Source organism: Tamandua tetradactyla, chromosome 4 (assembly GCF_023851605.1).
Source record: "Tamandua tetradactyla isolate mTamTet1 chromosome 4, mTamTet1.pri, whole genome shotgun sequence".
Classification (NCBI taxonomy): domain Eukaryota; kingdom Metazoa; phylum Chordata; class Mammalia; order Pilosa; family Myrmecophagidae; genus Tamandua; species Tamandua tetradactyla.
The window spans coordinates 193710088-193727627 of record NC_135330.1 but is presented as its reverse complement, the minus strand read 5'-3'; the positions used below and the strand labels follow the sequence as shown (position 1 = coordinate 193727627).

The 17540-nt window shown below is 41.1% G+C and overlaps 1 protein-coding gene across 3 annotated transcripts in view; it reads left to right on the top strand.

The window, feature by feature from the left end:
* The window catches only part of FLT1 (fms related receptor tyrosine kinase 1), a 170208-nt gene that overhangs the window by 23034 nt on the left and 129634 nt on the right, over positions 1 to 17540 (top strand). For all 3 annotated transcript variants that reach the window (XM_077158937.1, XM_077158938.1, XM_077158936.1), the window contains exons 2-3: positions 8849 to 8945; positions 9349 to 9575. In XM_077158937.1, coding sequence (XP_077015052.1) covers positions 8911 to 8945; positions 9349 to 9575 — 262 coding nt within the window. In that variant the 5' untranslated portion in view covers positions 8849 to 8910. The remainder of the gene's footprint in view (positions 1 to 8848; positions 8946 to 9348; positions 9576 to 17540) is intronic.

The following is a 17540-nucleotide window of genomic DNA, read 5'->3' as shown; positions in this document are numbered from 1 at the left end:
AGATGGTGACATCGGGCCCCATAACCCCTAACACCGTTGGTGACTGAGATCCCTCCTACAAAAGATGGTGACATCAGGGCCCAGTTCCCCTTTAGTCCTCAGAAGAGTAACTTTGTCTAGGAACCGAGGGCAGAGGGGCACAGGCTTCACATGTAGTGAGGCAAGAGCTATTCCCAAGACCTCTTGACAAATGAAACCTTCCTGTCTGCGTTTCTGTGGTACAAAGATAATTTGTTCTGTTCCTCCCTCTCTGCATTACCAGATGAAGACCGACCAGAATTCTGTATCTCATACTTGATGAGCTGCTTCTGTGCCCTGGCCACCAGCTCGCGACCCTTGCCCCGGGCAGCTCAGATAACTTCCATGACAGGGTGCAGTAAATTGAAATGGCACGTCGTGAGACCGCTTGATGGAGGTGGCGATTGAACTTCTTCAATAAAAGAACAGCCATGTGGGTGTAGAGCTTTTTTGGGGAAAAGGTGACTCCTCGGTCGGCAGGAGATTTCTCACTGACTAACCTTAATTAACTCAAACGTCACATGAAAAGAAGCTGTGCCTGAGTGTAGGTCAGTGGAGGGTAGGCTGGACGGCAGCCTGGTGACAGGCCTGATGATAAATGGATGTGTCCTGTTCAGCCAGGGTGCCTTTGAGAAGCTGGTGTTAGAGCCCAGAGAGGCCCACGGAGGCCTGCCTACCTCGTGAGCACAGACTGGAGGAATGTGGATGAAGCTTTTTCTTCCTGGTAAACCCTGTAAACCATGCAGATTTTTTCTTCTTTTAAATAACTTTTAGAAAGGTAAGGAACAATGAGTCAAGTGAACAACCCATGGACGGATGGAACGAAAACTGTCCAAGTTCTAATCATTTCAGACACTGTCTGCTTTGTGACCAACAATATGTTCTTTTTGCCGTGAGCTGCAGAGGCGCTTAATGGGTTTTGTTGGCTACAGATAAAATATGAAGTGTAAAATAGCTTTAAAAGAAACAGAGCAGAATAATGCAGATGAACAGATCTGTGGCTGCACGCCAGTGGCTGACTGCAGGCATTCAATATTTAAATTCTTGACTTGATTTTGTATGACTGGGTTCAGAAATACAAATGCCATATCAACAATTCTTTAGAATTTTCTATTAAGGTTTTAAGAACAGAGACTTCACAGTTTAAACCTAGTGATTTAAGGAAAACCTAGGTTAGCAAAAACCCTAAAGCCAGAAACCAGAAAATCACTTTTTGTGGATTCTGTGCAGTAAAATAGCAAGTTCAATATAATATGAAGATGGAAAGGAAAATAGGTCCCCTGGGATTAGAAACTTTCTACAAACTAAATATACTGGTGCTGGACAGCAGCTACTGAAGCAAACATGTGCTCCACTCGCAGACTCTGAAATCAATGATGCAATGACCCTAATCCAAAATATTCCATACTTGTAAATTGCCCATCTATAAAAGCCACAAATAATCATATCTACATAAGGGATTAGTCAGCAGTGAATCAGTTCATGCTATTGCCATGTAATAAATTGATTGCTAAATCGCAGCCTAGCAAGAACTTTCCCTACAGTTTAAGCTGAAAGAAGACTGCAAAGAAAACACATGCACACGAACCCTCTGTTATTTCTACACCTGCCTCCCCACCACAGCTAAAACAAATGTCAGTTTTGCCCAGAGAGAAAAGTGCTTGTGTCCATGTAGGCATGCATGTCTGGGTCTGTGTATTTATGTACACATCCTTTCACTTCAAGTTCTTCTTTGATTTAAGGCCAGTTGTTTTGGAAGAACACATCCTATTTAAACAATTAATATCTGGGCTAATTGTGGAACTCAAGTTATGCTGCTGGCACACATATTCCCATGGTTTTAACATCCCCCACGTACAACCTGTTGGTAGTTAGTACATGAACCCCCTGGCCTTTCTCCATCATCCTAGAATTGATAGAAAAATGCATATTATAAGGCCTTTCATTAAAGAGGACTCTAGCGTCCCTGTCAGCTTAGGTGGCTTAGTCTTCATTCAATGCAATAATTCTTGTCGTTGGATTTAGTTAAAATTTGCATTTCATTTTATTTGATAAATAATTTAATAGAGGCATGACAAAGAGGTTAAGAACAAGACTCAACTTTTGATTGAGTACCAAAGCCTGGAGAAATTAACATCTCAAACAAAAATTTTGGTAGTTTCTGGACACTTGATGCATCTGCAGTTGCATTCTTAACCTTTCTGCCACCCTTGTCACCAACCAAAAGAGAGTCTGTAAGATTCAGCTGGAGTTGAGCTTTTAATAAGCTACATCTTGAATCTCTTTCTTTATTATGAATTAGGTTTAATTAACCTCACACAACCTTTGTAAAGTCTCATGGTCTTAAATTCAAAATTTAGAAACATGAGACTTAGGGATTTATATTTGGATAAAGAAGTAATTTATCATATAGGATTATGTATTATTAAAAGCACAGTGTGCAAAATCAAAGACAGATGCATCTCATTTGAGATAAATCTATTATATAGAAATTTTTTGCATTAAAAACAAATGTTAGAAATCAATAATTTTTGGCTTTACTAACATTATTTAACTCAATTTGTTAAAATTCCAATTTAAGTAGTTAAAATTCAAAATAGGTAATTAGATGTGATTTAAAAATGAACCCTCAAATTCAAGAGTGCAATTTAGTGGGAACAGCGAGTCCATTGCAGTATGTTTGTAAAACTTCTAAAACATAAATAGTGATGCTACTGAACATGGAAGAAGAATTATTTCTGTAAAATCCATCTTCTAGAACTCAACCTGGAAAAACGATGAGTGTAAAACCTAGCACCAATGCACAACAAGGTTCAAAGTAGCTCAATAGTCTAGGCCTTTGTTTTAGTTTCATAGGCTGCTTAAAGCAAATACTATGAAATGGGTCAGGTTTAACAATGGGAATTTATTTGCTTACAGTTTTGAGGCCGTCAAAATGTCCAAATCAAGGCATCATTAAGGCGATGCTTTCTCCTTGAAGACCAGCTGCTGGCAATCCTTGGCTCCTCTGCCACATGGCAAGGCACATGGCCCCATCTGCTGGTCTCTCCCTTCTCTTCTGGGTTTCGTTGCTTTCAGCTTCTTGCTTCTGTGGTTTCTCTCTCTCTCTCTGTCTCCCTGTATTCATTCCATTTATAAAGGACTCCAATAATAGGTTTAAGACCCATCCTGACAGTGTGGGTCACACCTTAAATGAAGTAGCCTCATTAGAAGTTCCTACTTATAATGGATCCACAGGCACAGAGATAGATTAACTTTAAGAACATGCTTTTCTGAGGTATATATCATACCAGACAACTACAGGCCTTCAACTTAAATTTTGGTAACTTCAGTTATAAGTTTTCTTAATAACAGCTCTATTGAGATATCATTCACATACCATAAGATTTACCCATTTAAAGTATATATAATTCAGTGAGTTTTGATATATTCCCACAATTGTGCAACCATCCATTTTTGGACAGTTTTCACCACCCATGCCACCCCAGAGAGAAACCTCATACCCACGATCAGTCACTCCCATTCTCCTCTCTCCCAGCCCTGGCAACCAGTAATCTCCTTTCTGTTTCTATGGATTTGGCTCTTCTAGCCATTCCATATAGACAGGATCACTCAATATATGCCCTTTTGTGACTGACTTATACTTGCATAGGGTTTGCAAGGTCCATTCACTTTGTAGCATCTGTCGGTACTTAATTCCTTTTTATTTCTGAATAATGGTCCACTGTACAGATGTGCTACATTTTGTTTAACCATTCATAAGCTGTTGGACTGATGTGTTCAGTTTTTGGCTATGATGCATAATGCTGCTCTGAACATTTGTATCCACATTTTTGTGTGGTCAGATGTTTTCATCTCCCTTGCGCACAAACCTAGGAAGACAGTTGCTGTTTCATATTGTGACCATGTTTACCTGTTAGAGGAACTGCCAGACTGTCCCCGAGTGGCTGTTCCATTTCACAGTCCTACCAGCAATGTATGCACGCTCTGATTCCTCCACACCCCTGACCACACATGTTAGTATCTGTCTTCTTAATTTTAAATGATATGAAGTGGTATCTCATTTGCATTTCCCTGATGAGTAAGGGTGTTGAGGATCTTTTCATGTGCCTGAGGGCCACTTGTGTATCTTCTTTGCGGAAATGTTTATTCAAATTCTTTGACCATTTTAAAAAATAGGTTGTTGGTCTCTTTACTAGTCATCAGTATTTTTTAAATGTGATTTCTAACTTACACATTGTTATCAATTACTATGATCTCAGAATCAAATTTTTTTAGACTGGAAGGGGTTATAAAAATCTAAATTCAACCCCCTCTATTGGTAGATGAAGAATCTTGGATTTGAAATGGCTTACCCATGCCCTCCATATAACTAGTTAGTAGCAGAGCTGGGGAGCTTAATGACTATAAATCAAAAATAGAAAAACATGGGCATTTCATGATTTATATTTGAATGAAGCCCCTTTCTGTCAAAGGAAAAACCCTTTGATTTCAATAGAGTAGGGGCTTAGGGCTGGCATCTGGTAGGAAGAGGGGCTAAGGAACTTGTCTGAAGATTGCTTTCGATTAGCAAGAACACTGTTCTTATTTAGAACAACAAAATTAGCAAAGTTTCCTAAAATTACGTTTAGTGAGATTTCGCGTAAGATCTCTCATTCTTTAAAGCCATTGACAAGGCTGTCTGGTTCATAACGACCTCTAGTGGGAGTTCGCTCTTTCTGTATCTGTCACAGCAGCTTTGAAGAACTTGGAAGAAAGTGCCTCAACCATTTGGGCTGTGGATTTGGCTGCAAAATGATTCCATACTTTAGTTGGAAAGTTGCTCACTCCTCCAAAAGAAGTCAAAGAAAGCATTCTATTTTGCTTAATGAAATTTAAAGTGGGGAATTGAAGAGGCTTTTGCCTCTCTTATTTGCTCCCCACTTGTTTGGCAAGTGGGGAGAGAAAGGAGCTGTGTCAAAGAGTGATAAAGTTCCACCCTCTTCTTTGCCACCATATACCACAGAACAGAGGAACAATGGAGAAAATGTGATCCAAACAAAAACAATGCACAGTTCCAGTGTTTAAATAAGAAGTCAACATTCACATGTTGGTTTTTAAATGCTATTGGCCGATATTGCTTGACCTGAGTAGTTTTTTTCTAGCAAAGAAGCATGTTTTCAAGCCCATTTCCAACATCTGAGTTGGTTTTTTGTTTTCGTTTAAATAGGAATTTTCCTGATTAAAGGAGATCTCTGTGCCCCTGAGGACTGTGTTAGAGCTGATGGTGGTGAAAACAATAGCTCACAGACCACCTAGTTCACTGGGGCACAAAATAATTATTTTACATCAGATTTCTAGGCTGCCATGGCAAAACAGTGGAAAGTTTTCATCTCCATCTGAGCTTCACAATAGGGGAATCATGGTTCAATTACAGCAGCTCCACCCTTGGAAATGAAATATCCTGTAGATTTATTGTTTGAATGGGCATTGTGACTCAGTGAGCTACGGGGTACAGCGGAGTGAGTGGGCCGTGGACAGTTTCACATCCATGTAGGTGTGTGTGTGTGTGTCACTCATGAGACGGGAAAAGTGTCTGACATTCAGTAGATGCTCAAATGTCAGTTGAACTGTCATTACTCAGATAGGGATATGAGCATTAAACCTCCTCAGAATTATTTTAAGGCCTAATAATGTGATTTCAAAGCAATTTCGCTTTCCTTTTTCCTTGTTTTTCCTGTTAAGCTGTTGTCTTAGCACTTCTAGTTTCATATTAACTGTAGAATACTGATGCATTCAGTGTCAAGTTAGTTGGAAATGCAGTTTCCTTATACTTCTCTTTTCTTTTGTTGTCATCTCATTTGGAATGAGAAAGCAATTGCAAAATTGAGTGATACAATGGAGAAACTGTGATCCAAACAAATTATACAGCAAAATAAAATTTTTAGCAGTTTTTTTCTAAATTTTCCAATATTCTGTATCTTCTTCTCTCTATATATGTATTGCAATGTCTTCTAACTGTTTAGTTATGTTTTTTTTTCTCTGTTGGAGGACAGAAAGGGGGAGTGCAGGGCAGGTGCATGGAGGGCATATTCTTCAAGGTATCTGCTATATATGGCACTTTTCTCAACTGGGCTTTTGGTGGTTCTTTGGAAGTCAGGTAGGGTCTCTCTGATGAAGATCTAGAGTACTGGTATTCTAAGTCGCTGATGAAGAGTCATACGTAACATTTAGAAATATGGGCAGAGGGATTCACCTCTTATCATGAAAATAGAGGTTTCTCATCAATGGCTTTTCTTGGATGGGGAAATTTATCATCTCCATGCAGACCATAGAGATACCTGCAAGTAATGCCAGAATTTTCTGCAGGAAGCTTCATCGGATCTTTTCTAGCACAATTAGCTCTTCAAGAGTTCCATGCCATAAAGAAGGGCATGAACTCTTCCGAGCTGGAAAGTTTTCAGGACAGGTGGTGTCAGTTGCTGGGTATGGCTTGAGAAAAACCTAGCATTGCCCCGAATCACTGGTTAAGAACTGCATGTTGATGTTGCCTCAGGAAACTCATAGAGATGAATTAGGTGCGAAATGTGTCCCCTGAGTACACATGGATGGATGATTTAATGGGGTTATTTGATCCACCTAATGTTTCTAAATGAAACAATGACTTTAATTTCTGTTAGTAAATATTGAGCCATTTTTTTTCTAGAAGTGGCTTGATCCCTATTTTCTATAAAAGATACTTTAAAGTATTAATTTTAAATTATACCACAGTTACATCAGAAAAGCAGATAATGTTCATTTAATATTAATTTAACATTAAATTTAATTTGCCGTGACATGCCATGCGAAATATTCTTCTGATAGAAGCAGGGTGGGTGGGGAATTGACGTGGGTGGGGGGTGGGACAGAAGGCTCGTGAGCACCCACTCTCAGCTGGGGGACATCTCCCACCGAATTGTGGGAGATAGTGGTTTCTTTTGTTCACCCCTGAGGCTACTGGGATGCAGAAGATTAAAGAATCCCAAGGCCATCCCATTAGTGAGAAATGAAGGTCAAATACAGAGCTGTCCCTGAGTCGAGTTTTCTCTGAGAGAAACCCTCAGGCGAAGGGCAAGACGTCACTGTGGGATTTGGCAGGAATATCTCACCTCACAGATCCATGTTCCAACTTTCAAACCTAGGGGAGCCTCCTCCTTCTCCCATGAAGAATCCCGCTGCAGAAATCTATTTTTTTTTTAAAGCAAAAAATATTCTTTAAGATTGGGCCAAACACGTCACCTGCCAAAACTGTCTACCCCCCTCCATCCTGTACCCCCAGCCAGCAGCCCCCACTATGGAGCATTGATCCTGGGTCCCTGCCTGCTGGTCCAGCAGCCTCAGCAGGGAGAGGGGGAGGGGGACGAGGAGGGGAAGAAGGAAGAGGGAGATACCCTTGCTGATAGCTGCTCTGATTAGTTGATGAGAGCCTTAAGGGAGGCTCAACCTCTGTAGTCCTGTGGGAGAGTCAGAGGCCGAAGGTCATGTGGTCCAGTCCCGGGCTTCACCACTGGCGCTGAGTGCTGCAGGCAGGGGTTGACTTGTCCAGGCTCACACCGCTGGGCACTGGGGTGGCTGTCACGATCACTGCACAGAAACTGATTCATTTTAAAGGGACGTTGGCCTGGCTTATTTCACCACCGCCGAGCCCCCATGGGATGTGCGTGCCTCTAAAAGTGGAGGACTACCTTTTCCCCACAGCATTATGGAGAACTCGGAGATGAAGTCAGGCAAACCACACGCGTCTAAAACTGACTTTGATTCAGCAGGTGGGCGTTCTGTTTGGTATTAGTAATGTATTCTGGGTGACCCTGATGTTTAATCCCTGATAGTTATTATTTTTTTTAATTTAAACTTTTTACTTTGAAATAATTTCAAATTTACTGGATTGCTGCAAAAATAGTCATCGAGTTCAAGAAATGTAACACTGATATAAAGCTTACATTCTATATTCCAACTTTTCCGCATGTTCCAGTAATGTCCTTTTGAGCTTTTTCTCCCCCAATTAGATCTCATCCAGGAACACATATGACATCTGATTGTCATTTTCTCTTTAGTTGCTCTTTCTTTTTTGTTTTCAAATTGTATGGACATACAAACAGCATAAACTTTCCCATCCCAACTACTCCCTGGTTCAGTAATCACATTCACAGTGTGCTCTCCGCATCGCCCTTCATTACTGGAACTTTCCTATCGCCCCAAACAGAAACCCTACAGCATTAAGCAACAACTGCCCATTTCCCCTACCCTCCACCCCACCCCCAACCTGTGCTCTACTTTCTGTCTTGTGATTTGCATATTCTAGCTATTTCATACAATACCTGCCCCGCTGTGTCTGACCTATCCCACTTCATGTGTTGTTCTTCAAGGTTCATCATATAGCGTGCCGATGGATGTTTGGGCCCCTTCTCCCTTTAGGCTCCTGCGGAAGCCAAATATCTGTCTGAACCCCTTTGGGATTCATACTTAGAAATGGGATTGCCTGGTCATATGATAGTCCTATATCCCTGGAGTTTTTATAAGCTACTGTATATGCTTAATCTAGTTGCCTTTTGAACTGTGTATGACTCTACTGACATTCTAAATAAATGGGGTTTTGGTATTATTTAGGCATAAAGGGCCACATACATATTTGTGAGCAAGGTTTGGACTAGAAAAAAATTGTAGATTAAGAGAAATTCATATTAGATGTGTTTTTTGGAGTGAAAGTAAGTTAAAGATGAAAACTCACCTATACTGAAAGATGTACCTTTTAAAAAAAAAAAGAGAGAGAGGGCAATTTGTAAGTAATACATTTTTAAATTGTGTTTTCCAGGATCTAGTTCAGGTTCAAAATTAAAAGGTCCTGAACTGAGTTTAAAAGGCACCCAGCACGTCATGCAAGCAGGCCAGACACTGCACCTCAGATGCAGGTAAGTAGCTGTGGACTTGCTCATATTTTGGGCAGCCTTCCCAGGGTGAAACCATCCTAGGCCGTGGGGAAAGGTGGCCTCAGCGAGGCAGTGGTGACTGCAGTGTCCCCTGTACTCTGAAAAATGCATATTGTGGGCATCCAGCCTCACCTAGAGAGTGATTTCCCAAGGGGAGGGAGTTAGCTCGACTCAAGAGAGACATGGGGGAAGGGATCCCCAAATTGTTTAGCATCTCTATTCTGAGTAATGAAAAGCTTTTCTAAATGTGCTGATTTTCCGTAAAGAGTAAGATTGCTGCATGCTAGAGTGGACCACAGAAAAGCACTTCCTAATGAAATGCACGCTTAGGACCTGGAGCTGAGCCCTGACCCCCATAATTGTGTTTTCTTATCTGTGATCACAGGGGGGAAGCAGCCCATTCATGGTCTTTGCCTGACACGGTGGGTAAGGAAAGCAGGAGGCTGACCATTACTAAATCTGCCTGCGGAAGAAATGGCAAGCAGTTCTGCAGTGCTTTGACCTTAAACAACGCCCAGGCAAACCATACTGGCTTCTACAGCTGCAAATATTTATCTATACCTGCTTCAAAGAAGACGAGACAAGAATCTACAATCTATATATTTATTAATGGTAAGACTTCCAATTTCTACTTCTACTTGCTGTTGCTTGCTTTGCAGTGGATTATAAATCCACCCTGATCCATTCACTGGAAAGGTGGCTTTCCTAGCAAGTGTGAAAGAAATGGGCTATAAAAGAGATTCCACCCTAGTTGTTGAAACTTCTGGAGAGCATTCTTAATGCATTTTTTGAGTGTCAGTTTCAACCAGAATTTTTAAGGACCAGTTGGTCGATTTTAGGCTCCATAAAGAAGGAGATTCTTGTGTTTTGTTCACCACTTAAAGTAATGCCTGGCATCTAGTGGGGTAAAACAATGAATAACAAGCATTTTAGTTCTGTTTCTTAATTACTGAGAAGCCAAAAATAGAATACAAAATTTTTGTCCATCCACACAACTACATTCTCTCATATGTCAGAATTGTAAAACATTGTTTTTTTCCTACTAAATTAATAAAGGTGATGTGTTAATATCTCTTGAATGCCAGCTACAAAATCCATTCCAATCGATAATGATGAATGAGTTCATGTACATTAAGCAAGTATTATAATGTTATAAGAGCTGGACAAAAAGTAAAAATGAATCATTTCGTGGTTATAATTTTTATGGTACTGTTCTTCCCTCTTTGGAGAATGAACAAATGAAGTAACATTCAGAGGGAAGAAATGCAAAATCTTTAAAGAAGTTTAACTTGACAATAGAAATGAATCACTGAGAAAGAAGAAGAAACATGCTTGTCATTTTGTATTTCCTTGTTTAGTTCCAGCCAATTTTCAAAACATAATAAGCCAATTTTCAAAACATAGTAAGGGGTGGAAAACACCAACTTGGCTCTAAACATAAATTGAAATGAGTAGGTGCTTCAGGCACAAAATCGAGTTCAAAACAAAACATCTATACCTGCCTTAAAGAAGAAGAGAGCAGAATCTACAATCTATATATTTATTAGTGGTAAGACTTCCATTATCATCAATAGCCAAAAATACGTTGTGATTCTGCATCCTGGTGAGTTAAAGAAGAGAGGCTTGCACTCGAGGGAGTACAATAGAATTATACTTTGGTGGAATTCTTTCTTAATTTGTGAGAATAAGGCCCATAGACTGCATTTTACCCAAGCACGGTATGTAATTATCCAGATTCAGGATTAGTCTTAGGAAACATAGAACATTACATTGACAGTTACATCTTTTTAGCTCTTACCACCCTGGGTTTGACCAGGCCACTTCTCTGTCCCTGCTCCTCCAAACTCCTGCCCTTCCAGTTTGCACTTCTGTGTGGTGTTTAATTAGGAGATCACAACTTCTTAGCAATTTGTTATCACAGGAATGCAGTCATCTCACTTAAGAGTTGGGTATATGCCACGGAATGTTCAGAGTTGGAGGTATGCAGATCAAGGAGGAAGAAGACAAAGCTTGAGAGTAGTGAAAACATTATTTATTCAGTCACCTGTTCTCCTTTTCTAGTTCCACGTGGTGTAGTGTGTTCTTTCTAGCACTTACAGAGGAAAGAAAACACATTTACTCCTGTCTCTGGAAGAAGGGGAGAAAAATTCATTCAAACAGGAATTCCCATGAAACTTTCTCCTACGGGTTTAACAGAGTCCTACTTGTGAATCGTAGATTTAAATAAATAGAAATTGATTGCATAAGGCTAGCTCCTTTTTTTCCCTAAAAGATAATATTCAACAATTTTCATCTTCAACTCCCAAACCTATTCAACAGGCATCCTGAATTTATGGAGCCAGGAGATCAGGAGAGCAGAGCTCCTTGTATGCAGAAGAGAAAGCAGAGGCTTAGCTGTTTAGACTTACTTCCACCTCAGCTGTATGTCAGAGCAGATATGGCCAATAATCATGATTTGGGGTGTCAAATCAATTGGTGACTTAAGCCCCATGAGAACCGGGCCCACTTAGCACAGTGCCTGGCCCATAGTAAGAGTTCAAGAACATTTCGGGCGGGGTGGAATACTGTGCTGAAAATGAGATCAGTGCTCGGTTTAGCAGGAAAGACTGTCACGACTGATTTTTGAAGTCCGTTCTGGGGTCAGAAATGGGAAGTGGGGGGCAGGGTGCCATGTACTTACAATGTTTCCTCTACTTAGTCATCCGTAAACATTAGATCAAATTACAAGTCCCCCGTATTACAAAGCTCCTGTATAGTTGGTTGATAACCAGTAAACTGCTATTTCAAGGGCTGTGTTCATGGAGAAAGAAGCACTGTGCAGGAATATAGTTATGGAATATATATATGTATATATATAATGCTATATGAATATTTTTGATGGGCCCACCGGGAAAGATTTTTAGGAAATAGAATGAGACTGATTATTTTTAAACAGCACCTGAAGATGTTTGAATCCATACTGTAACTACTGAAGAGCCACCTGAATCTGATTTCTCTGCATGTTAATTGATTTAAGCAGCAACTGTATAGGGAACACGTGTGATGTGCCTGAACCTTTCTCTGATCAGCAACACTGATTTTGTCGTCTGTTTCCTGGAAGAGTGCTAGTGCGCTCGTAACTGCACTTTGCTAAAGTCCCAGGTGGCTGTAATATAATTCATTAAGCGATTATAACTTTTTCAAATATCCGAACATTTTATGCATTGTCTGTTTTACTATTTTATTAAATTCTCTGAGAAAATTGGATCTTAGGCTTTCATTTTTGTTGAATGCACACCACACTACAAGTTTGATTTCGTTTAGGGACACAAATCTCATCTGTAATGACAAAGGGAAGCATTGTCTCTGGAATTACTAAATCTCGGGCCTTTCCCTAATACACAGCTGTGGTTACTCACCTGCTATTAACCTGTTATCATTTATTTGTTGTGGCTGAGTGTTTACTGTAGTTTGTAGGATTTCTGCCCTGAGAAGCAGCTGCAGAGGTGTTGGCCTGTCACCTTTAGTTCTCCGAGAACTAAACTAAGTGTTTTTTTATGAACATTTTCTAAATGTTCTTCATGAACATTTTCTGTAAAGGCAAGCCTGGAGGGTGCCAGGGTCCTGAAGAATCTTGGTTGTGTAATGCCAAATCCAGTATGTACGTTACAAACAAACAATTTTGGGAACATCATCAACTGGCTGCTGTGTAACAGACACGACTCCCACCTGTGCACTGATTTGGATGTAACATCTGATGTACAGAAAGAGCACTATCATCACTTTAAAATTTCAATCTGTATAAATCCACTGAACCTTTGATACATTGCATTAAGTCAAATCAATTACTCGATTATATTTACTTTAATTATAGAATTGTCTTACATATGCATATTCTTACATATGCATATTTCTTTTCACTTAAGCGATTGGCCTTGTCACGTTCTGCCATTTAATTCCCACCACAATGCAGTGACGCAAGACTTTCTTCGTTTCTCAAGTTAAGGAACTCAGATCCATTTCCCATCAGGGCTGATGGGCAGCTGTGGAAAAGCTTGAGGTGGTCAGGTTTTCCCTGCAGAGCCTCAGTGTCTACAGAGGGGAGAACAGATTGGAGGGGCGAGGCTGAGGCAGGGAGGCCGCGCTGTGCGCAGCTGGCCGGCTGCTGGGGCCGGAGCTCAGGTAGGAGAGGCGGGAAGGGGCGGAGGAGGTGGATTCCAGGGATTCATTCGGCCCTGGAGATCGGAAGTCAGGGTGGAGGAGGGAAAGGCGGGTTCAAAGTGACCCTCGATTCTGGAAGGGGCATGGGGGGAACACGGCCCAGGTCCGGTGGCCAGGTGGAGCTCCGCCCCGCGACGTTACGGTTATGAGAAGGCACCACCAGGGCCGGCATCCTCCCCGACGGACCTCGGCTTGGCTCAACAAATGTTTTTTGATTGAGTAGAGCTGAAAGTGCTAGATACATTTATTATTTTTTTTTTTTAGAAAATTGCTTTTGTGAAAACATCTGCCAGTAGCTATAGCTACAAAATTCTGGGCCATATAGAACAACAGACTGTAGAGAGCTTCCGAATTCTTCTAGACTGGTGGTAATACCAGGGCTTTTTAGGTAGACTTGTGCACTTTTTCTTTCTCCCTTTGGCATACCCAACCCCTATCTATAGTTAGTGGATTTCACTGAAATTATTATTGTAATGTATGGATTGTGATTATAAAGGAAGAAAAGTGGCCAGAAAATTTTATAACAGCATCTCCAGAGTGTGTCTCCATTTTCGTTAGCAGGACCTTGGAACTAGCATTTTGAATTAGCTTGTGAAATCAACCCTCCACCCCTACCCTACACCCCCTCTCCACAAGCTTTTCAGGGACTATTGAGGTATAAGGTCTTCTTTTGAAAAGTTATCATTGAAAAAGGAAAAAGTGTTTTAGTTGGGTATATGTCTTCTGGTTCTTCCTAGTGAAAGAAACTCATTTCTTTTTTCCTGTTTTTCTTTACTCATTGTTTTTCTTTCTGAATCTATTAAGGCAAATGGGTTGGCATATTCTCATAACAGATTTCTCCCCCATTGGGTCTCCCATGTGCATAAATCTGAGGCAATGGCATAGCATAGCTTAGCAGCTTTATTCGAGATAGAAACATTATCAGACGTACTGGGTATATAACTGAACAGTGGCAGCAAATCTAAAAACCTGGATATTCTGGGAGAGAAGAATGATCATTATGCCTGTACCTAAATGTTTTTCAGGGGGAAAAGCCCTACCTTGCCATGGGTACTTGAAAGAGTGAAAACTCTCACAGCCCAGATATTCTGAGCAGACGTCAATGGCCACGTTTGTACAGTGCTTAGATTTTTCTGAAGAATTTTAACATAATTATCTCTGAGACAATTGAGTTGGTATTATTTCTTCACTTTGTAAATGAGAGAACAGCCTCAGTGATGTGCGCAAGAGGCACAACTGACAGTCCAGGATAGGCACCCAGGTCAGGCCCCAAGTTCAGGGCTCTTTCGGCCGTACTGGAGTTTGAACTATTGACTTCAAGCTATGTACTAGTTTTTGTTTTAATCTTTAAGGACACAGTATGGTATGGTTACTACATTTTTAGAAATTTCAAATTCATTTTTTTTTTCCTTTTCTTTCGAGGAATAATAATGTAAGCTGGTTTCAGGGCATGTTTCTGAGGAGGGGATCTTAAAGAAACCAATCCTGATCCCAAAGAGCCTCGTGCTATCTCCTGCTGGGGAGAGAGCCATGTTCCAGCACCTTCTCCACACCCCCACTGTCTCTGGTGCAGGGATGCTCTGCTCCAGGGCTGCCTCCCTTTACACTCCCTCCTGGGACTCACCCACTGTGGGTGTAGAGACGATGCTTGGTTGGGTAGCGGTTGAGCAGTTGGTGCTATTGCCACCTCTGCCATGTGCATATATCAAGTCCAGTAGCTCTGGCTGTTGTGACAGGTAGGGGCAGCAGTGCAAAGAGAAGCAACCTACATGCTTCCACATTTTCCCCGTGGTGATCCAAATCGCCCTTGTGAGGTGGGAACGGACCAAAGACACAAGCTTTTCATCCTAAACCGAGAGGTGTGTGGGTGCTCTGGCTGCTTGGCTGTTAGATGCACCGCCTCTGCTGCCTGTGATGTGAGGGGGAAAGGGTGAGAAGTGCATTGCGTGGCTGGCCAGGTTCCCCAAACCTCTAAACAAATTTCAACAGGATCATTATATTTTTGTGAGAGAAACTTTATAGAGAAAATATTGTTTACATTCGTAAGAATTCATTTAAAAGAACGAAAAACAGGCTAAAACAGTTTACTTTTGTAGGCAGAAAAATAATGAATAAACTGCCAAAGAGAAAGAGAAACTGAACCACATCAGCTGACTAATTCCTTTGGGACCCTATTGCTTAGTAAATCTGCAACATTATCTACTATTGTGTGGTTAATGCCTAGAGTTGTACTGATTTTTATATTTTAGTTTTCCATGTGTTCTCATTTCCCCCTTCTACCACCCGCCTTTACTCATTTCCCCTCTATCCCGAACTCTGAAGCTCTTCTGTTAATTTTCTGAAACTTGTGTTTCTTCTAGCATGAACCTTCTAAGAATTGGATTCCAAAACTTTGGTCTCTGGGCTTGTCTGAGATTCCTACTCTCGAAGTCACTTCAGCCGAAAGTGGTTGAGAAGCAGATTTTCTAAAGGCACCTTGCATCACCCGCAGGCAGCACCCTCAGGCTGGGTGCTAAGACATGTTTGTTCATCATTTCACATCATTACATGGTGCCTTTGCTCAGGAGACAGATGACTGTGTTGGGTGGACAGAGTTTGGATCCTCAGCCTCCCAACTGCATGTCTGGAAAGCCAGGTGGCTTTCCTGAAATGGCAGCAGGCTAGGGCTGCTCCGCATTTGCAGAATTCTGCTTCAAATGACATTCTGTAAAGAAGAAACTTCCTGGTCCATCTCTGCATACTGCTTCATCAAAAATCTAGTACAAGGTTAGGTTTCGCTGGATTTCTTTTTTTCTTCAGGAGAAGGAAAACAAATATTTCTGGGCTTTAAAATATACGTTGACGACATTGTTGATTGCAATTGCAGAGTTTTCCTTGGGAAGCAGACCCCTCTACAGCCTAGCAATGTACTCCCTGTAGGGCTGAAGCATGAAAGAGATTACCCTTTCTATCCATCACTGGGGGACAGCTGATTAGGACCACATGGCCTGAGCCCTGAGAAAAGGAGCTGAGCTCTTCACCATTCTTCTTTCCAGTTGCATGAAAATTTAAGGAAAACATCTCAGTATCTTTAAGCCCTGCCATTATGCATTTCCTTCTAGAAACATTTTTGTCATAAGGAGGTCTTGACTGTAGAGAAACCTACATATGATTGGGATGGCAGCCATTGTCTTGGTGGATCTGTTGACAGTAGGGAATATGGCATCTTCTTTCCTTCACCTCTACTCTAGACCTTACATTCGTTCATCATGTTGCAAGGACTTTCATCCTTAGCATTTGAGAACACTTTCTGGTGTTCCCTGGGCTTGCTCCATAGCAAAAATCTTGACCTTTTAGCTCTCTGGAGCCACATTGCTAAGCCTTGCTGGCGGCAACTTCTCATATATCACTAGTCATTTAGTAGAACTACATAAATACTCAAAAATAATCAGAATGAACATAGTCTTGATAAAGCCACCTGGACTCAACCTACAACTTTGAAAAGTTGATGATTGGGGAAGAAACATGAAATCTCAAGATGGCAATGAGGTCCAAAGGCAGTGAAATTGACCATACCCTCTCATTCCCTGCCCCCACCCATAATCAGAAAGTGTGAAAAATAGTAGGTTGAATTTAAGGATTCTACTACTAAATCCTTAAGGTTTAAGGATTTTTTAAAAATTTTGCTTCAAGTAATCTTTCCAGAAAAATGAGCAAGGGAGTTTTTCAGGAAAAATCCTTTTAAACTGAAGAATTTTAATGTTTCTGACATTACTTTTTTTTTTTTTTTTTTTTTAACAACCATCATGAAATGCCTACCCTGCCTGGAGAGGAAGGGGTGATCTGTTTTCATCTCACAGGTCTGTCCGGTTCTGAATTCTACAGTTCTTTTCCATTTTCAATATTTGTAGTTTTGTCGCGTGATGCATCTTTGCTGGGTTAGGTTGCAGTCTCCTGGGCTCAGGGTGTTATTCAAAAGCAGCGACCTACTAAAGCAATCAACACCCGCCCTTCCTTCCTTAGTCAAATATTAATAGGCTGTGGTTGAAATGCATGACCCGGGTGTCCTAAGGGCTCAGATCCCTGTGCTGGGTTTTGGCTTTGGACAGATCCCTGGATGAGGGTAATGGCGTACATTTAGGAATGTCTGTCTCACAGAGATTTAAATAACTTGCCCAAGCTTATAAAACTAGGATGCAGCAGGGAAAGCCATGGAGTTCCTGCCCTTAACCGCTTCTCATGGTCAGGAGTTCACATGTAGGAAGCTTCTAGAACAGTGTCCGGCGTGCACTGAGCACTGTGTAATGTCTGCTCTCACTGCTGCTGTCGTTATCTTCTTCTGAGCCTCGGTCTCCTCATCTACACACGAGACGAGTATTCCTTCCTGGGCTTTTTGGG